Below are 22,097 nucleotides of genomic sequence, written 5' to 3'. Positions count from 1 at the left end.
CTCCCATCTCCACAGAGGTATTCTGGAACTCTGTCAGAGTGACCATTGGTTCTTGGTCACCTCCCTGACCAATGCCCTTCTCTCCCAATTGCTCAGTTTGGCTGGGCAGCCAGCACTAGGAAGAGTCTTGGTGGTTCCAAACTTCTTCCATTTAAGAATGATGGAGGCCGAATCCATTTTAGAATAAGACTGTAACGTAACAAAATGTGGAAAAAGACAAGGGTTCTGAATACTTTCCGAATGCACGTATAATCCATTTGCACATGAGCTGACCCAAGTGGTTGAGAATGAGGGCCTACAAAAAAACTAGGGTAGCCTTGTGGTTAAGGACGTTGGTTCAGTAACCGAAAAGTCACTGGTCCAAATCCCCGAGCCGACGAAGTGAAACATCTGTGACGTTCCCTTGAGAAAGATACTTAACTCTAATTTGTCTTGTAAATTGGTCTGATAAATGACACACAAAAAAATATTACAAATATTATATAAAATTTGAGAAGTTTTAAATCTGCACACATTAGTTGCAAGTAAATAATAGATAGTTATTTGAGCCAGGAAACTGATGACCCGTTCTAAATATGTGTTATATCTGTATTTACGTGCATTTGTCAGAGAAAATCACTAGTTGCTGGCACAGGGGGTGTATTCGCCGGGAACCAAACAGAACGAAACGGGGCGGGAACTACCTGAATTTGTCCAATAGAAACTATAGTTTTCCGTCTGTTTGGAATAATGATTACATGATTTACATATAGGTATAGATTGCATCTCTGGACTACTAGTGTAACCCGGAAGTTTAGAATGAGGTCAGAGAGACGAAGGAAATAGAATTCTACAGCTAAAATGGCGGAGGAACAGCAGCAGGAAACAACACAGGGAGAGATGGAGGGTGAGTGACACAACATCAAAACGAAAGATAACTAATCTAACCGGCTTCGGCTATTAATGCGTTATTTTTTTTATGGAGGTGTAATGTGGCTGTTAGGTAATCTAGTGATGGTAGTTGAGGGACAAGCTGCTTGTATGAATATGAGAAGGGAATGGGGGAGGCCATAGCATTCAAGTCACACACACACAAAGAAACGCATTTTGACCTAGCTATATTTTTAGGGAGGATGGAGTAAACACCATTGTTTTTTATGCGACCTAATGAAGGCTCTCACTCACAGTATATTTTTGCCGACTTTCAATTGGTTGTCAAATGTTTATTGACGCCATAACTGAAATTGGATAGTTAGCTGGCTAGCACTAACGTTCGCAACCTTAGTTAGTGAATCGATTCTAATTGTTCCAAAAATATGGTCAGACGCTGACCACATCGTTGCTCTTGCACCCCACGCGACCCAGCTTCAATACTTATATTTATCAATAGACTGATATGCGATTACAGAATTTGCTTAAACTACATGCCTACTGTCATCAATCTCATGTTGTGGTATAAATTACATAACCAGAACTGGCCTTTTTAAAAATGTTTACAAACTTCTATGGTGTTTTTTTCTTCTCTAGCGGGAGGAGTAAACTGCCTCGCTTATGATGAGGCTATTATGGCTCAGCAGGATCGAATCCAGCAGGAGGTGAGAGATTTTATACTTGAATAAACATTGATAATGTGCAGGCTGTTTTTTAATTAGACTGACTTAAGTCTGATGTGGAAAAGGTTGAACTGCATGCCTTTGGATCACGTGTTTTGGATCACCCAGGCTGTTTAGACAGGCAGCTCAATTCTGATATTTTTTTCTCCCACTAATTGGGCATTTGACCAATCACATTAGATCTTTCCTATCAGATCTTTTTCAGAGCTGATCTGATTGGTCAAAATACCAATTAGTGGGGGAAAAATATTAGATTTGGGCTGCCTGTCTTAAATGCAGACCCTGTTTTTATATTGGTTTGTATAAATCTGTGAGTACAAATGTCTGTGCCTTAACAGTCTGCCTGTCTGTTTGACTGTCTAGATCGCAACTAGCATCCCTTTAGTGTCAGACAGACAGGAACTATCAGTGTTGCAGAGAGAGTATGCCGTGGAAGACACCATTTATCAGCTCAAGATCAAGGTAAGTAAAACCACAAGAATCGTGTATTACACGATTTGAATCTGCATGACTTTATACAGGTCCTCTGCAATGTTCCCTCAACTTTTTTGGCACTGAGCACATTTCCAGTCTGCTGAGCGCAAACGTGAACATTAAAAATTCTGTGCAACTTCCAGCGCGTGTTTACTGTGAACACTGAGGCTGTACTCGCTTTAAGTTACAGTTTTAACAGTGGCCAAGTAGGCTACTGTGGCTGTTTGATCATAATGTAGGCCTACCAGAGTGGTCTACCATAAGAAACAATGGAGAAAATACATCCCATAACATTTTAACATGGAAATAGCTGTTCCATCATTCAGCCTACAGTAGCAGCCAATGTGTGGTGTTCAATGCCTACAGTCACATCAAATTTTATTGGTCACATACACGTGTTTAGCAGATGTTATTGCAGGTGTAGCGAAATGCTTGTGTTTCTAGCTCTGACAGTGCCTTAATATCTAACAATTTCACAATACTTACAAATCAAAGTAAAGTAAAGGAATGGAATTAAGAATATATAAATATTAGGATGAGCAATGTCAGAGCGGCATAGACTAAGATACAGTAGAATAGAATACATTATATACATATGAGATGAGTAATGCAAAATATGTAAACATTATAAAAGTGACTAGTGTTCCATTATTAAAGTGGCCAGAGATTTCAAGTCGATGTATATAGGGCAGCAGTCTCTAATGTGCTAGTGATGGCTATTTTACAGTCTGATGGGCTTGAGAGATGTTTTTAAGTCTCCTTTTCAGACCATGAGACCTTTTGAAGAAGAAAAAACATGATGGGTTTGACATTAACCTGTTTATCCACCGGTACTTCAGACAAGGATGTGACTGAAAATGTTTGATGCTAGAGACCACTTTACAGAAATACATTATTCCCATACCATTATTACAGAGAATCAGACAAATTATCCTACCCTCTGCCTATTGGCTACTTAGCTTATTCCTCCTGTCTCAAAATACAACACTGCCCCTTTAAGAAGAAAAAAATAAGCTCTTTACATGACTAGCTTTTCAAAGAAGTCTAGAAATGTCCCCATTTTCTGCTCTTGTTGGAAGCAATCACTCCCCTATTGCTGACTACAAATTATCTATAACTGGACTTAAAACTCAATAACTAGCAAAGGATATGATCAAAATGTGCACATGTGGCTACATGCAGCTTTTGCTTTGATCTCTAAACAAGCGCATCTACTCATGACCGCTCATGCTGTAAACACTCCAGTTCTAAGTAAATGGCACAGATCCATATATGGCAATGGTCTATTTGCATATAGGCCTACTGGAGCTTTGATTGGTTATGCCGCGCTGTTTTCCGTATGGGTTGAGTTGTGCGCAGTAGAATCCTATTCTGATGCGCTCTGCATACCACAAAATATCTTGCATAGTTCGTTTTGTTTCGGAATGTTGCATTGAAAGTGGCTATTGCGTTGATTCAATCACAATTGGGGAAACGTTGATAGTGTTAACTAACGGGGAAAACTCTAGAAAGTTGTGCGAAGTTCAGTCTCGTGCTTCTCTCCATGGGATGAAATGTATTTTGCGCTCTGTAGCTCAGTTGGTAGAGCAAGGTGCTTGCAACGCCAGGATAGTGGGTTTGATTCCCGGGACCACCCATATGTAAAATGCATGCACGCATGACTAGTGTCTGCTAAATGGCTTATTATAATATTACTGGTTTAACGCTAAAGATCCTTATGACCACATCTATTGAAGGTTCGAAATAGTCACATTACGATTGTATTTACTGTGTATACTCTGTCCTGGTTTTTTCCCCCCTTAGGATTTACACAAAAAATACTCGTATATCCGCAAGACGCGGCCAGATGGGAACTGTTTCTACAGAGCTTTTGGCTTTTCACATCTCGAATCACTGCTAGAAGACAGCAAAGAGCTGCAGAGGTAACGTAGCACTTCCATAGTGCATCTAGATCCTCGATGTTCAGCAAAGCCGACTCTGTAATACGACAGATGGATGTCATCTAGTTAGTGTTGCTGCATTAATTGCTACTGAATACCGATGATGCAATGTATGTCGCTGTAGGTTCAAAGCAGTGGCAGCAAAGAGCAAACTGGACCTGGTCAACCAGGGTTTTACAGAGTTCACCATCGAAGACTTCCACAATACTGTGAGTTGCTGTTCTATTATTACACACACTTGAACAACAGTGACAGCACACACACATTACACATATACTGAACATGTTAACCGCTGTTAGTGACATCACATAAAATCATCACTTAACTGACCATATTATTGTTAATTCTTCCCCTAGTTCATGGACCTGTTGGAGCTGTGTGAGAAGCAGCCGGGCCTCCGTGAGCTGCTGGGCTCCTTCAGAGACCAGAGCGTGTCAGACTACATCGTGGTGTACCTGCGGCTGCTCACCTCAGGCTACCTGCAGAGGGAGCACGGCTTCTTCCAGCACTTCATCGAGGGTGGACGATCCGTCAAGGAGTTCTGCCAGCAGGTGGGTTCCAATTGGGTCGTGTTCAGTAGGTATGAAGCGGATGAAAACACTCTGAAACAGGGTGAAACTATCTCTACTCGCCCAAAAAGAAACACTTGTTATTCTTGTGTAATCTTTTGTTAGTGTGTTTTAATAAACACAACGCTAGTTTAAGGCGAGAAGCTAGATTGATGATTTGTTTACATATGGCTTGAATTTTGTCTGGTTGTCAAATCAAATTTATTTATATAGCCCTTCGTACATCAGCTGATATCTCAAAGTGCTGTACAGAAACCCAGCCTAAAACCCCAAACAGCAAGCAATGCAGGTGTAGAAGCACGGTGGCTAGGAAAAACTCCCTAGAAAGGCCAAAACCTAGGAAGAAACCTAGAGAGGAACCAGGATATGTGGGGTGGCCAGTCCTCTTCTGGCTGTGCCGGGTGGAGATTATAACAGAACATGGCCAAGATGTTCAAATGTTCATAAATGACCAGCATGGTCGAATAATAATAATCACAGGCAGAACAGTTGAAACTGGAGCAGCAGCACGGCCAGGTGGACTGGGGACAGCAAGGAGTCATCATGTCAGGTAGTCCTGAGGCCAGGTAGTCCTGAGGCATGGTCCTAGGGCTCAGGTCCTCCGAGAGAGAGAGAAAGAGAGAATTAGAAAGAACACTTAAATTCACACAGGACACCGAATAGGACAGGAGAAGTACTCCAGATATAACAAACTGACCCTAGCCCCCTGACACAAACTACTGCAGCATAAATACTGGAGGCTGAGACAGGAGGGGTCAGGAGACACTGTGGCCCCATCCGAGGACACCCCCGGACAGGGCCAAACCGGAAGGATATAACCCCACCCACTTTGCCAAAGCACAGCCCCCACACCAATACAGGTATATCTTCAACCACCAACTTACCATCCTGAGACAAGGATGAGTATAGCCCACAAAGATCTCCGCCACGGCACAACCCAAGGGGGGGGTGCCAACCCAGACAGGATGACCACATCAGTGAATCAACCCACTCAGGTGACTCACCCCCTCCAGGGACAGGATGAGAGAGCCCCAGTAAGCCAGTGACTCAGCCCCTGTAATAGGGTTAGAGGCAGAGAATCCCAGTGGAAAGAGGGGAACCCGGCCAGGCAGAGACAGCAAGGGCGGTTCGTTGCTCCAGAGCCTTTCCGTTCACCTTCCCACTCCTGGGCCAGACTACACTCAATCATATGACCCACTGAAGAGATGAGTCTTCAGTAAAGACTTAAAGGTTGAGACCGAGTTTGCGTCTCTGACATGGGTAGGCAGACTGTTCCATAAAAATGGAGATCTATAGGAGAAAGCCCTGCCTCCAGCTGTTTGCTTAGAAATTCTAGGGACAATTAGGAGGCCTGCGTCTTGTGACCGTAGCGTACGTGTAGGTATGTACGGCAGGACCAAATCAGAGAGATGGGTAGGAGCAAGCCCATGTAATGCTTTGTAGGTTAGCAGTAAAACCTTGAAATCAGCCCTTGCTTTGACAGGAAGCCAGTGTAGGGAGGCTAGCACTGGAGTAATATGATCAAATTTTTTGGTTCTAGTCAGGATTCTAGCAGCCGTATTTAGCACTAACTGAAGTTTATTTAGTGCTTTATCCGGGTAGCCGGAAAGTAGAGCATTGCAGTAGTCTAACCTAGAAGTGACAAAAGCATGAATTAATTTTTCTGCATCATTTTTGGACAGAAAGTTTCTGATTTTTGCGATGTTACGTAGATGGAAAAAAGCGGTCCTTGAAATGGTATTGATGTGTTCTTCAAAAGAGAGATCAGGGTCCAGAGTAACGCCGAGGTCCTTCAGTTTTATTTGAGACGACTGTACAACCATTAAGATGAATTGTCAGATTCAACAGAAGATCTCTTTGTTTCTTGGGACCTAGAACAAGCATCTCTGTTTTGTCCGAGTTTAAAAGTAGAAAGTTTGCAGCCATCCACTTCCTTATGTCTGAAACACATGCTTCTAGCGAGGGCAATTTTGGGGCTTCAACATGTTTCATTGAAATGTACAGCTGTGTGTCATCCGCATAGCAGTGAAAGTTAACATTATGTTTTCGAATGACATCCCCAAGAGGTAAAATATATAGTGAAAACAATAGTGGTCCTAAAACGGAACCTAGGTTGTGTGCAATGAGTCAGAACTAGTGTTCCTACATGGTCCTCTTGGGTACGCAGCATGCACATTCCAATGTCTTCATTACTTTTTCTGTCTTGCGTAACAGCGATAACAAGTCAAAACACTTCAATTGTCGTCTGTGTTTCTCCTGTCCAGGAGGTGGAGCCCATGTCTAAAGAAAGTGACCATATCCACATCATTGCCTTGGCCCAGGCCTTGAACGTGTCCATCCTAGTGGAGTACATGGACCGGGGTGAGGGAGGCTCTGTCAACCACCATGTCTTCCCTGAAGGCAGCGAGCCTCGTGTCTTCCTCCTCTATAGACCCGGCCACTACGACATCTTGTACAAATAACAATCTGCTGTTTTAGAGATTCCCCCCCTTTTCCACTGCTGTAGTGGCAGTGGAGAAATACTTCAACTGCCACGTTGATGCATACGTGTGTACGAAGGTTACACTATTGTATCTGAGAGAGAAAAAAACTATCACATTATACAGCCCTCTTCTCCTTCACTCCAGTTTCCCCTCATCACAGAAAAGTGAATTAATAAAAAAAAGATTTTCAAAAAATAGCCGTGAATCCAGGAGTATAGAGTTGTACAGTTTTTTTTTTTTTTTTTTGGTGGTTGTAAATGTTATCAACTTGCTTTTTTTGTTGGATTATTTTCCTTTGGTCCACTGCGTTTCATGAGTTTTATTAAAGGGGTGACATCTTATTTGACTTGTATGTTAATGTATTTGTCACTCGTCTGGTATTGTCACATTTCAGCGGGCATAGCAGCAATCTGAAATGTAGTATTTGAATAACTTCCGTGTCTATGTAATGTCCTTATCTCTCTGTGCGTGTGTCACACACAGTAGCAGTCACAAGTTTGGACACACATACTCAAGTTTTATTTGTATTTTTTTACTATTTTCTACATTGTAGAATTTAATAGTGAAGACATCAACTATTAAATAACACGTATGGGAATCATGTAGTAACCAAAAGTGTTACACAAATCAATATTTTTCTATTTTAGATACTTCAAAGTAGCCACCCCTTGCCTTGACAGCTTGGCACATTCTTGGAATTGTCTCACCTCAGGCTACTTCCTGAGTGGCACAGCGGTCTAAGGAACTGCATCTCAGTGCAAGAGGTGTTGCTACAGTCCCTGGTTCGAATCCAGGCTGTATCACATCTGGCCGTGATTGGGAGTCCCATAGGGTGGTGCACAATTAGCCCAGCGTCGTACGGGTTTGGCCGGTGGTAGGCAGTCATTGTAAAGAATTTGTTATTAACGCACTTGCCTAGTTAATTTTTTATTTAAAATGAGGTAGTCACCTGGAATGCATTTCAATTAACAGGTGCCTTGTTAATTTGTGGAATTCCTTTCATTAATGCGTTTGAGCCAATCAGTTGTGTTGTGACAAGGTAGGGGTGGTATAGCCCTATTTGGTAAAAGACCAAGTCCATGTTATGGCAAGAACAGCTTACATTTGCAAAGAGAAATGACAGTCTTTAAAACATGAAGGTCAGTCAATCTGGAAAATGTCAAGAACTTCTAAAGTTTTTTCGAGTGCTGTAGTAAAAACCAAGCGCTTTGACAACTGGCTCTCATGAGGACTGCCAAAGGAAAGGACCCAGAGTTACCTCTGCTGCAGAGAAGTTCATTAGTTACCAGCCTCTGAAATTGCAGCCCAAATAAATGCTTCAGAGTTCAAGTAACAAACATTTCAACATTAACTGTTCAGAGGAGACTATGTGAATCAGGCCTTCATGGTCGAATTGCTGCAAAGAAACTACTATTTAAGGACACCATTATGAAGAGACTGGCTTGGGCCAAGAAACACTAGTAATGGACATTAAACCGGTGGAAATCTGTCCTTTGGTCTAATGAGTCCAAATTTGAGATTTTTGGTTCCAACAGCCATGTCTTTCAGAGATGCAGAGCAGGTGAACAGAGGATCTCTGCATGTGTGGTTTCCACCGTGAAGCATGGAGGAAGTGGTCTGATGGTGTGGGGTGCTGTGCTGGTGACACTGATTTATTTAGAATTAAAGGCACACTTAACCAGCATGACTACCACAGCATTCTGCAGCGATACGCCATCCAATCTGGTTCGCGCTTAGTGGGACTATCATTTGTTTTTCAACAGGACAATGACCCATAACACACCTCCAGACTGTGTAAGGGCTATTTGACCAAGAAGGAGAGTGATGAGGCTGCATCAGATGACATGGCCTCCACAATCACCTGACCTCAACCCGATTGAGATGAACTGCAGAGTGAAGGAAAAACAGCCAACAAGTGTTCAGCATATTTGGGAACTTGATTTATTTAACTCTTTTTTTGCTTACGACATGATTCCATGTGTTGTTTCATAGTTTTGATGTCTTCACTATTATTTTACAATGTAGAAAATAGCAACACTAAAGAAAAACCCTTCAATGAGTAGGTGTGTCCAAACTTTTGACTGGTACTCTACAGTTGAAGTCGGAAGTTTACATACACTTAGGTTGGAGTCATTAAAACTCGTTTTTGAACCACTCTGCAAATTTGTTGTTAACAAACTATAGTTTTGGCAAGTCGGTTAGGACATCTACTTTGTGCATGACACAAGTAATTTTTCCAACAATTGTTTACAGACAGATAATTTCACTTATAATTCACTGTAATCACAATTCCAGTGGCTCAGAAGTGTACATACACTAAATTGACTGTGCCTTTAAACAGCTTGGAAAATTCCAGAAAATTATGTCATGGCTCTAGAAGCTTCTGATAGGCTAATTGACATCATTTCAGTCAATTGGAGGTGTACTTGTGGATGTATTTCAAGGCCTACCTTCAAATTCAGTGCCTCTTTGCTTGACATCATGGGGGAAAAAAAAAATCTGCCATGACCAAAACCTCCACAAGTCTGGTTCACCCTTGGGAGCAACAACTGAAGGTAAGTATAAACACCATGGGACCACACAGCCGTCATACCACTCAGGAAGGAGACGTGTTCTGTGGCAGCATCATGTTGTGGGGGAGCTTTGCTGCAGGAGGAACTGGTGCACTTCACAAAATAGATGGCATCATGAGGGTGGAAAATGATGTGGATATATTTAAGCAACTTCTCAAGACATCACTCAGGAAGTTAAAGCTTGGTCGCAAATGGGTCTTCCAAATGGACAATGACCCCAAGCATACTTCCAAAGTTGTGGCTTCCACTATTGTTCTGACATTTCACATTCTTAAAATAAAGTGGTGATCCTAACTGACCTAAGTCAGGGAATTTTTACTAGAGTTAAATGTCAGGAATTGTCTAAAACTGAGTTTAAATGTATTTGGCTATGGTGTATGTAAACTTCCGACTTCAACTGTATATATATATGTGTGTGTATCGAAAGAGTATATAGAAGTGCCTCCACAGTACTGCATACTTGTTTACATTGGTTGACGCATGTGCAGCCGTCCACCACTGCGCACCAGTATGTAGCTACAGGAGCAGTGAGATTTTAAACATACTGACAATCTATCCAAGGAGGTTAGGGAAATGAATCACAACATCACGTGTGCGGCACCAATCCAGTCTAACAACTATGTCTCCATTTCTTTCTGTTTCGTAAAATAAGTTGATGCAACCTAGACGCTAACACATTCAATTTGACCTCTGGCTTCTAGCTAAATACTGTTGGCTACCTTCCTTGCTATCTATTCAGATATTTCTGTTGAGAAAGTCAGTCAGAAGAGCTGTCAGGTGACCTGCCCCTTAACAATGTGCCTCTTAGCAACCAATCAGGGCCCAGGACACACAGGCCAGAGAGCATTTGAGAGGCTGGTTTATGTTACCCCTAGACCACGTGTCAAATGTATTTCACAGGGGCTGAGTGTCTACAGGTTTTCGCTCCTCCCTTGTACTTGATTGATTTATTAAGGTTACTAATTAGTACGGAACTCCCCTCACCTGGTTGTCTAGGTCTTAAACAAAAAACCTGCAGTCACTCAGCCCACCATTGAATGAGTGTGACACCCCTGCTCAAGACTCTCAGGCTCCGGTAGGGAGAGGAGTGTACAACTTGAAAGGGTTGTGAGATCATAGTTACCAGCAGGGAATTCGTGACAATAGTTTTAACCATGTTTTGAGGCTGTATAGTGTTTGTTTACGTTTCCTTTACAAACATTGGAGTGAAACAAGCTTATATTTTGGATTCTGATGGGGTACAACAGTTGAACTAAGCTCATGAGGCATTTATAAATGATCCTTCAAGAATCAATGGGCACATTTCATTCATTCAAAAGTCCAACGATGGATGAAGCAACTGTAGATTGCCCCTTTAAGTTAGGTTTTCCCAAACTCGGTCCTGCCCCCAATGCATGTTTTGTTTTTTGCACTAGCACTACACAGCTGATTCAAATAACCAAAGCTTGATGATGAGTTCATTATTAGAATCAGCTGTGTAGTGGTCGGGGAAACTCTGCTTTAAGGGTTTATAAACTGACATTATGAAAATGATATAATACTGCCAGTATGTTTTAGTTTTCTCCCTGACATTCACCTTTCTGTCCCTACTCATTTATCAACAACATGGACGAAAAAGCAACATGGGACCGATTCTACACAGAAAACAAAAGCTAGACCTTTGAATGGTTCTTTGATTTTGACGCAATCCGGCACTTCATCCTGCCCATGCCACATTCCCAACTCGGATGCGTTACTTAGCGTCCTCGACATGGGCTGTGGTTCCTCTGGCCTAAGACCCTGCATACACAAAGACTCTCCCTGGCCAGTGCAGATGACCTGTGCTGACATCTCCCCTATTGCTGTGCGCCTAATGTAGGAACACAGAGCAAACAAAACCATGCAACCTCAGAATCCTTCCTCAAAGCTGGACTTGGTTCTGAGAGCCTGGACCTCATTCTAGACAAGTGCACCATAGATACCTTGCTACAGTCTAGGGAATGGGGAGCCAAGGTCAGCCAGGTGCTAAAGCAGTACCTGGAGGCATTGAGGAACTCTGGGTCTCACCTCTGGTTTTCAGACGATGACCCTGATGCCAGGATGTTGTGGTTGGAAAAAGAGGGCTGGGAGCCAGGGGTGATGGCTGCCAATGTGGGAGTGCAGGAGGAGGAGGAGCTAAGGGGAGTGACATATTACTGCTACCAGGTTAACCCGTCCTGTAGCACAGTAGCTAGTTGGTTGTTGAAGTCTGTCTGTTGTTCCATTGCAGTAAAGTCAGTATAGTATAATAAGTAATTTCTTGATACAACTGGCCGAGTCTCTTATCTGGACGTTTCTTTCTATGTCTACACAATATGAAGAGGTCTTGTGAAGTGCTAGCTGTCCACTAGACTATGAAACTATTACTGTATTTATTTGATTGGACCTTTATTTAACTAGGCAATTCAGTTAAGAACCAATTCTTATTTACAATGACGGTCTACCCCGGCCAAACCCTAACCCGGACTGTAGACTTGCCTTTGAAAACAAATGATTCAGAAGGACAGTTCAATGCAAGAAATTAACGTTTGCGATGGTAATGTGTACATATAATGCTCAGTGCAACTGACTTGTAACATGGTCAGTAGTATATTAGTTTTGTAACTTGTGTTTTTCCTACACTAACACAGTCCTTTTTTATATTTATGAATTCATTTGGGGAAAAAACAGCTTTTTATCTCAGGTTAAAAATTAGCAATAGTTGTGTGAAATTCTCATAAGAAAATGAAAGACAATGTCCTTTAGGAATATTTTGTAAAGTTTTTGAAAATGCTGTAGAAGTTGGCAGCCTCTTCAGTCTCATCCAGTAAAGCGCCCTGACAGAATTTAGGAGGGAAGAACTCCCGGGGGTCCAGGATCCCAACGACAATGTTGAAGAAGCTGTGAGTAAAAAAAATGAAAAGATTATATAATTATAACATAATGGATATCTGTAGATTTAACAACAGTCAAATCCATGCTTGAGGGGAGTTATGCGTTAATAATTTAAAATGCTTTTATTATTATTTATATTAAATTATGGATTCTATGTTTCCATAAGTATCACACAAGTGAAATTAAGACATTCTTTTGATTGCTTTCAGGAACACATAATGGACTGAGGAAGTTTCTCAGAACGAGGATATGGAACAAAGACTACATAGACCATGTATTGATGTCAAATATGACACTACACACGTGTATATATATATATACAGTACCAGTCAGAAGTTTGGACACACCTACTCATTGAAGGGGTTTTCCTTCGTTTTACTACTTTCTACATTGCAGAATAATAATGAAGACATCAAAACTACAAAATAACACATATGGAATCATGTAGTAAACAAAAAAAGTGCTAAACAAATCAAGTTCCCACATATGCTGAACACTTGTTGGCTGCTTTTCCTTCACTCTGAGGTCCAACTCATCCCAAACCATCTCAATTGGGTTGAGGTCGGGTGATTGTGGAGGCCAAGTCATCTGATGCAGCACCATTACTCTCCTTGGTCAAATTCCCCTTACACAGCCTGGAGGTGTGTTATGGGTCATTGTCCTGTTGAAAACAAATGATAGTCCCACTAAGCGCGAACCAGATGGGATGGCGTATCGCTGCAGAATGCTGTGGTACCCATGCTGGTTGAGTGTGCCTTTAATCCTAAATAAATCATGCAGTGTCACCAGAATAGCACCCCACACCATCAGACCTCTTCCTCCATGCTTCACAGTGGAAATCACACATGTGGAGATCTTCCGTTCACCTACTCTGCATCTCACAAAGACATGGCTGTTGGAACCAAAAATCTCACATTTTGGGGCCTCCCGGGTGGCGCAGTTAAGGGCGCTGTACTGCAGTGCCAGCTGTGCCACCAGAGACCCTGGGTTCGCGCCCAGGCTCTGTCGTAACCGGCCGCTCTGTCGTAACCGGCCTAGCGTCGTCCGGGTTAGGGAGGGTTTGGCCGGTAGGGATATACTTGTCTCATCGCGCACCAGCGACTCCTGTGGCGGGCCAGGCGCAGTGCGCGCCAACCAAGGTTGCCAGGTGCACAATGTTTCCTCCGACACATTGGTGTGGCTGGCTTCCGGGTTGGATGCGTGCTGTGTTAAGAAGCAGTGCGGCTTGGTTGGGTTGTGTATCGGAGGACGCATGACTTTCAACCTTCGTATCTCCCGAGTTGTAGCGACGAGACAAGATAGTAGCTACTAAAACAATTGGATACCACGAAATTGGGGAGAAAAAGGGGTAAAATAAATAAATAATAAATCTCACATTTTGACTCAACAGACCAAAGGAGAGATTTCCATCAGTCTAATGTCCATTACTCGTGTTTCTTGGCCCATGCCAGTCTCTTCTTATTATTGGTGTCCTTTAGTAGTGGTTTCTTAACAGCAATTCGACCATGAAAGCCTGATTCACGCTGTCTCTTCTGAACAGTTGATGTTAAGATATGTCTATTCCTTAAACTCTGTGAAGCATTTATTTGGACTGCAATTCCTGAGGCTGGTAAGTCTAATGAACTTCTCTGCAACAGAGGTAACTCTGGGTCTTCGTTTCCTTTGGCGGTCCTCATGAGAGTCTGTTTCATCATAGCCCTTGATGGTTTTTGTGACTTCACTCCAAGAAACTTTCAAAGTTTTTGAAATTGTCCATATTGACTGACCTTCATGTCTTAAAGTAATGATGTCCTGTCATTTCTCTTTGCTTATTTGAGCTGTTCTTGTCATAATATGGACTTGTTTTTTTACCAAATAGGGCTATCTTCTTTATACCACCCCTACCTTGTCACAACACAACTTATTGGCTCAAATGCATTAAGAAGGAAAGAAATTCCACAAATGTACTTTTAACAATGCACACCTGTTAAGTGAAATGCATTCCAGGTGACTACCTCATGAAGCTGGTTGAGAGAATGCCAAGATTGTGCAAAGCTGTCATCAAGGCAAAGGGTGGCTACTTTGATGAATCTCAAATATAAAATATATTTTCATTTGTTTACCACTTTTTTGGTTACTACATGATTCCATATGTGTTATTTCATAGTTTTGATGTCTTCACTACTATTCTACAATGTAGAATTTAGTACAAATAAAGAAAAACCCTTGAATGAGTAGGTGTGTCCAAACCTTTGACTGGTACTATATACAAAAACTGTCATATTTAATTCACTGCCCAATAATAGACACACTAACCTTGAAAGCATCCAGCCGGTCTTGTCCGTGTAGTATGCAGAGCTGACAGGTATGCACCCAAACTCAGTGAAGGTACTCACCCACTTGTCTTTACCTGGTGATGAAATTGATCCAAAGTCAGAAAGCCACAATCAGTGAGTAGAAATGTGATTTGAGAACAGAATCACAAATCTGAATTGCCATGCAACAACTGGTTGCTATGGAATGTTTCTTGGTATTCCCTCGGAGAGAGGAAGGCCACAAATAAAAGGCAAGTATTTAACAAACTGCATGCCTTGTCCATTTCCTTACCACTTGGGGTTGCAACTTCTCCATACCAGGTGTTGACCAGCAGACCTTGTCCTGGACCAGAGGAGCTCCCTAAGATAACCTGGCCCAGCAGAGCAGCATCGGCAGGGATCTCCATAGGGTGGAAGTCCTCCCTTTTCAGCCTCTCCTTCTTACAGGTTTTGTTCCTGTGGTTAATCGTATACATGACACCCTGGGAGAAGTCGGAGGAAAAGCTGGTTTGTATGATGTTTGAATTGCAACATTTACCTGGAGCTAACTTTGCAAATAGCACTGCTGGGTGATATAAAAGTCATAATCAATCGAACAATAATATAATAATACTCTTAGCAGAAATGTTTATCTTTAATTTACAATCTGTAGATTTGATTTGATTTGGATCTCTTTTCGTCCCCATTTGGACTCATCTTCCAGGAGTCCTTAAACATTCAAATACAATTTATAATACGAACACATTTTCACATATAACACACTACTACAAACATACATGACATACTAATATAATAACCCAATGAATACTAAATCTAAAAAATATTGATTCTTCATCTACTATAGTCCCACAACATTTCTATCTATTATATTTAAATGGTTTTAAAATAATGTTTAAATGTATATATTGAAAGGTTTCTGGTTTGCTCAGATCTTTTATTCAATTTCTTTATTGCTCTAAATCTAAATGTTATTTTGCCTATTTCTCTTTTCTGTCTAGATAACGCATTAATGGTGGACAATCTATTCCTAGTATTTACGGAATGTCTGTCTCTTACCAACTGAATACCGTTGTGAATAGAACTTGGCCGTTTTAAATGAGGTATATTATGAAATAAAATAAGCATGTTTTTTTCAATTACCTTGTCGATTGATGACCAACCAAGAACACTGCGCATGACTGCAACAGAATAACCATATCTCCACCTTAAAACAATCCTTGCTGCTTTGTTCTGTGCCATCTGCAGCCTCCTAACTTCACTTGATGATGCATTTCCCCAGACCACAGAACAGTAGTTCACCTGATTCTCAATTAATGCTGGTGTTATTTGCTTAAGAATTTTCCCTGGTAAATATTTAGCTATCCTTCTGATCATGCATGCTGTTTTAATATGTTTTTACATAGATGATTATTTGAGACGACCATGAAGAGCAGTTGTCTAGCTGCACTCCTAATTGGTTGGTTTCTGCCACTTCTTCAATTTGAACTCCTGCCATAATTAATTGTATTCCATGCTGTTTTGGAAACGATGAGAATAGAACGATTCAGAACATTTGTGAAACATCACGGCACAGTTGAAAAATAAATGACAAATATAAATCAAAACAGGATGTTCTTCAGCTATAGATGGGAGGGGTTGAAGTTAGCTGAAGTGTGGGACTAAAAACAAACAAAAGATAACTATTGTAAAATATACTGTGTCCGTAAAATACAGTATGTATAAACTAGAAGTAGAAGCCTGAGTGTTGTTGTCCATTAGTTTACTCCAATTAGGGGAGGGGTGGTCGGGTTAGGTGAAAATAATAAAGGAAAATATATTAAATATATATTTTATATATATATATATTTACTAAAGAAATATATAAGGGATTGAAAATGATGCAGACAATCACATTGATTGAAGCCACAATATTTAACCTGCTCTACCCCCAAAAAAACTAACAAAAACTAATTCTGCGAACCGTTACATTTGACAAAATGAAGACGTTTTAATATGAAACATTGTAAATTACAGCTCACTTTGAGCAAATTTTGGAATTTGCAATTAACTCGATTAAAAACACTATCGTTTGACAGCCCTAGCATGACTGGGATTTTTGTGTACCGGTATGTTGAATAAGTGGTTGTTATTGTGAATACATGGTTATTGTTGTGAATAAGTGTTTGTTACCTCTCTGAAGAGCAGAAGGGCATCAATGCCGAATGTCTTGTTCTCATAAGAGCCAACCTCCTTGAAGCGGATACGCTTGAGCATCGCATCATAGGTGTATTTTGCATTTGCATAAAACTTCTCATTTGCCTGAAAGGACAGGAGTGTGACAGGGATTATTATGGCTGAGTATATCATTATTATAGCAGAGTATATCATTATTATAGCAGAGTATATCATTATTATAGCAGAGTATATCATTATTATAGCAGAGTATATCATTATTATAGCATATTATATCATTATTATAGCATATTATATCATTATTATAGCATATTATATCATTATTATAGCAGATCATATCATTATTATAGCAGATTATATCATTATTATAGCATATCATATCATTATTATAGCAGAGTATATCATTATTATAGCAGATTATATCATTATTATAGCAGAGTATATCATTATTATAGCAGAGTATATCATTATTATAGCAGATTATATCATTATTATAGCAGAGTATATCATTATTATAGCAGAGTATATCATTATTATAGCAGAGTATATCATTATTATAGCAGAGTATATCATTATTATAGCAGATTATATCATTATTATAGCAGAGTATATCATTATTATAGCATATTATATCATTATTATAGCAAATTATATCATTATTATAGCAGATCATATCATTATTATAGCAGAGTATATCATTATTATAGCAGATTATATCATTATTATATCATATCATTATTATAGCAGAGTATATCATTATTATAGCAGAGTATATCATTATTATAGCAGATTATATCATTATTATAGCAGAGTATATCATTATTATAGCAGAGTATATCATTATTATAGCAGAGTATATCATTATTATAGCAGAGTATATCATTATTATAGCAGATTATATCATTATTATAGCAGAGTATATCATTATTATAGCAGAGTATATCATTATTATAGCATATTATATCATTATTATAGCAGATCATATCATTATTATATCATTATTATAGCAGAGTATATCATTATTATAGCATATTATATCATTATTATAGCAAATTATATCATTATTATAGCAGATCATATCATTATTATAGCAGAGTATATCATTATTATAGCAGATTATATCATTATTATAGCATATCATATCATTATTATAGCAGAGTATATCATTATTATAGCAGAGTATATCATTATTATAGCAGATTATATCATTATTATAGCAGAGTATATCATTATTATAGCAGAGTATATCATTATTATAGCAGAGTATATCATTATTATAGCAGATTATATCATTATTATAGCAGAGTATATCATTATTATAGCAGAGTATATCATTATTATAGCATATTATATCATTATTATAGCAGATCATATCATTATTATAGCAAATGTAATAATTGCCATATTAATACAGTATTTGCTTTCCTTTTTTTGTGACCAAATTAATATTTTTGATTTTGTAATTTTACAAGACAGGATATCAATATATATATTTTTTATATTTACAGCCATATTTATATGTCCAAATATTCCTTCTGGTATTATCGTCATGGGAACTCCATAGTCATGTATTCCCGCCTACTGTGGAGAGACAAAGCACAGACTTACCACAGAGAGGGCTCCGGTCAGAAGAGGGGGAGACCCTGAGAGAGGGAGGGGTGTTTTATAAGTTTATTAGTTATCCATTTTCTTGTGTTAAATGCACAATTTAGCCATAAAAAGGGACATATACACTATAAACATAGAAGAAAACATCTACCAACTTTTCCAGCTCTGCTCTGCCTACAGTACAAGTTGTGTACAGTACAGGTGTTAAATCAGGGTTATACTGTACACACTGCAGCTCTTAGGTTTACTACTCAATTTACAACACAATTGCTCTCTCTCTCTCTCTCTCTCTCTCTCTCACACACACACACATACACACACTCTTTATTTTACTTACTGCATGTATGAGGTGCCTGAGCCAGGCAGCCCACTACAAGGCACATCAACAACACGAAGGTCCTCATGCTTCCAAATGTTCCACACACTCACTCACACACACCAATAAGCAGACTGACTGCTGCAGGAGCGCTTAGTCACTTCCTTATAAACAGTACGAAACTAAGGCTCCAGATCCTAGGGCTGGATTCAGGTTTTCCTTTTCACCAGAGACGCCCAGAAACCCCTTTCCTATGAGACCAAAGAATAATATGTTTCCATAGGCCAGGCTAATGCTGCGTTCATAACCAAGTGGGAAGTGGGAATTTACCACATACAACTGAGAAAAATCCACTTCAATGGCCCTCCAACTGGTAATTACTAGTGGGAAACTAGTCTATCATCCTGAGCACCCACTTCTCCCACATGCTCCAATCTGATGTCACCTACTTAGGGAATTACCTCCATACCATCATTGTCTGCAATTAAATGCAACAACAAAGATGTATTCATAAAATAAATATATGAATATGTTTTTTGGACACTAAAATTAGTTTACAAGCATGATAGCTGTACTTTTAGTTTAAGGTTTACACAGCTTGTGGAATCAGCGTTTCTCAACGAGTTCAAAAGCACGGAAACAAAAAACAAAAGCATGGTATTTACAACTTCACAACTGGTAAAGATGGCATTTATATGGCTTTTATGGTGTGATAGGTACGTTTCTACAAAAAAAGACCTTCCTATGAATACTTGTTTGTGTCACAGTTGGTCGGTGGCACCCATATCGAGGAGAACGGGCTCGTGGTAACGGGTGGAGTGGAATCAGTGGAACGCTATCAAACACATCGAACACATGGTTGGATGCCATTCCATTCGCTCCATTCCAGCCATTATTATGAGCCGTTCTCCCCTCAGCAGCCTCCACTTTGGACGTACTGTCAAGGCAGGAGCTATTGTACCTGTTTCCCTCCAAGCAAATGAGCTGGTGCCACAAACGAATAAAAACAATCATTTTGATTGTGTAAATAAACTTGATCGGTATCTCAAAGTCCCCCCAACTGTAAGTACTGTATTTTGGGGCTTGTTAAGCATTGTTGAAGGAGGAAGCTAGTAAAGCCTGTAATGGTCAGGAATAAAACAGGTCACGAGTGCTAATAGCAACATCTGTGACATCACGGTCATATGATCTCGAGAAGGTGGGCGAGTCACCTGATGCAAGGAACTGGACCATCTGAACTTATACCTCGTGAATATTATACAAGCCATCCTGGGTTGTATTCATTAGGGCACACAGCTGAAAGTGTTTTACAATGTTTATGCAACGGAAAACAAAATGAGCGTTTCTTTATTGGACAAGTCTAAGTAGTCCCTCTCTGTTAGAGTCAGTTTTCTTCCATTTGGTGCCTATTGAATACAGCCATGGTACCACTGAATTAACAAATCATTTGGAGACATTTGTTTCTTGTTAATGTCAGGCGCTAAACTGGTTTGTCTAACCAGAGCATGGCACTACTTCCTTGTTTGGTTGAACCGTTCGAGCTACAATCCATCTAATGTTTGGTTTAGACAGCTGAAAGGAAACACAGTAACACAGTAGCAGTTTCTGTGATCTGATTTTATTTTTTTATTTTTTATTTCACATTTATTTAACCAGGTAGGCTAGTTGAGAACAAGTTCTCATTTGCAACTGCGACCTGGCCAAGATAAAGCATAGCAGTGTGAACAGACAACACAGAGTTACACATGGAGTAAACAATTAACAAGTCAATAACACAGTAGAAAAAAAGGGGAGTCTATATACAATGTGTGCAAAAGGCATGAGGAGGTAGGCGAATAATTACAATTTTGCAGATTAACACTGGAGTGATAAATGATCAGATGGTCATGTACAGGTAGAGATATTGGTGTGCAAAAGAGCAGAAAAGTAAATAAATAAAAACAGTATGGGGATGAGGTAGGTGAAAATGGGTGGGCTATTTACCAATAGACTATGTACAGCTGCAGCGATCGGTTAGCTGCTCAGATAGCTGATGTTTGAAGTTGGTGAGGGAGATAAAAGTCTCCAACTTCAGCGATTTTTGCAATTCGTTCCAGTCACAGGCAGCAGAGTACTGGAACGAAAGGCGGCCAAATGAGGTGTTGGCTCTAGGGATGATCAGTGAGATACACCTGCTGGAGCGCGTGCTACGGATGGGTGTTGCCATCGTGACCAGTGAACTGAGATAAGACGGAGCTTTACCTAGCATGGACTTGTAGATGACCTGGAGCCAGTGGGTCTGGATTGAATACAATATAAACTTCCATTGAAGAGTGTTAACATTACACACCCACCTTCCCTGCTATATACCTCCTTCCTCAGCAGAAGACATGGGAAGCGTGCTGGGCTCATAACCCAGATGTCGATGAATCGAAACCACCAGTTGGATTCTAGCTATAAAGTGCAAACAGGGATGAAAAAGCCTCTTTTCATGGGCAGGCCTCAGACCTTCCCATGCAGATTCTTTTTCACTACTTCTGACAGTTCATATAGTTATTTCCTGTTTAACAGTGCCCTAGTGACCTAATGGATAAGGCTCTGGCCTCCTAAACCAGTGATGGAGATTCATCATCAGAGTCTCATCTGGGGTGGATGAAAGCAGAGTGGCGCAGCGGAAGCGTGCTGGGCCCACGACGCAGAGATCTGGGGTGGATGAAAGCAGAGTGGCGCAGCGGAAGCGTGCTGGGCCCACGACGCAGAGATCTGGGGTGGATGAAAGCAGAGTGGCGCAGTGGAAGCGTGCTGGGCCCACGACGCAGAGATCTGGGGTGGATGAAAGCAGAGTGGCGCAGTGGAAGCGTGCTGGGCCCACGACGCAGAGATCTGGGGTGGATGAAAGCAGAGTGGCGCAGTGGAAGCGTGCTGGGCCCACGACGGCAGAGGTCGATGGATCATCCTCTGCTAAGCAAGTTTTGCTTCAACTAGCCCATATAAACATCCATTGAAGCATTTCAACATTACACATTTACATTACATTTACATTTAAGTCATTTAGCAGACGCTCTTATCCAGAGCGACTTACAAATTGGTGCTTTCACCTTATGACATCCAGTGGAACAGCCACTTTACAATAGTGCATCTAGGTCTTTTAAGGGGGGAGAAGGATTACTTTATCCTATCCTAGGTATTCCTTAAAGAGGTGGGG

The 22,097-nt window shown here is 40.5% G+C and overlaps 2 protein-coding genes and 1 pseudogene across 2 annotated transcripts; 2 read left to right on the top strand and 1 right to left on the bottom strand.

The window, feature by feature from the left end:
* Window positions 1-777: 777 nt before the first annotated feature.
* Window positions 778-7,067, top strand: LOC115133636 (ubiquitin thioesterase OTUB1-like). The gene is made up of 7 exons (XM_029667071.2): window positions 778-886; window positions 1,507-1,574; window positions 1,956-2,054; window positions 3,870-3,988; window positions 4,131-4,215; window positions 4,363-4,557; window positions 6,840-7,067. The coding sequence occupies exons 1-7, from the start codon at window positions 841-843 to the stop codon at window positions 7,035-7,037; spliced, it is 810 nt and encodes a 269-aa protein (XP_029522931.1). The 5' UTR covers window positions 778-840; the 3' UTR covers window positions 7,038-7,067.
* LOC135572955 (citrate synthase-lysine N-methyltransferase CSKMT, mitochondrial-like) lies at window positions 7,062-12,301 on the top strand (annotated as a pseudogene).
* LOC115133634 (ependymin-like) lies at window positions 12,017-19,061 on the bottom strand. Its single transcript, XM_029667069.2, has 6 exons — window positions 18,935-19,061; window positions 18,598-18,632; window positions 16,987-17,115; window positions 15,110-15,299; window positions 14,819-14,912; window positions 12,017-12,529 (listed from the first exon to the last, which is right to left on the bottom strand). Exons 1-6 carry the CDS (start codon window positions 18,999-19,001, stop codon window positions 12,391-12,393), a joined length of 654 nt encoding a protein of 217 aa, XP_029522929.1. The 5' UTR covers window positions 19,002-19,061; the 3' UTR covers window positions 12,017-12,390.
* Between the last annotated feature and the right edge of the window lie 3,036 nt (window positions 19,062-22,097).

This window comes from Oncorhynchus nerka, linkage group LG8, assembly GCF_034236695.1.
Source record: "Oncorhynchus nerka isolate Pitt River linkage group LG8, Oner_Uvic_2.0, whole genome shotgun sequence".
NCBI lineage: Eukaryota > Metazoa > Chordata > Actinopteri > Salmoniformes > Salmonidae > Oncorhynchus > Oncorhynchus nerka.
The sequence above is the reverse complement of the archived record's forward strand: the minus strand, read 5'-3'. Positions and strand labels throughout refer to the sequence as shown.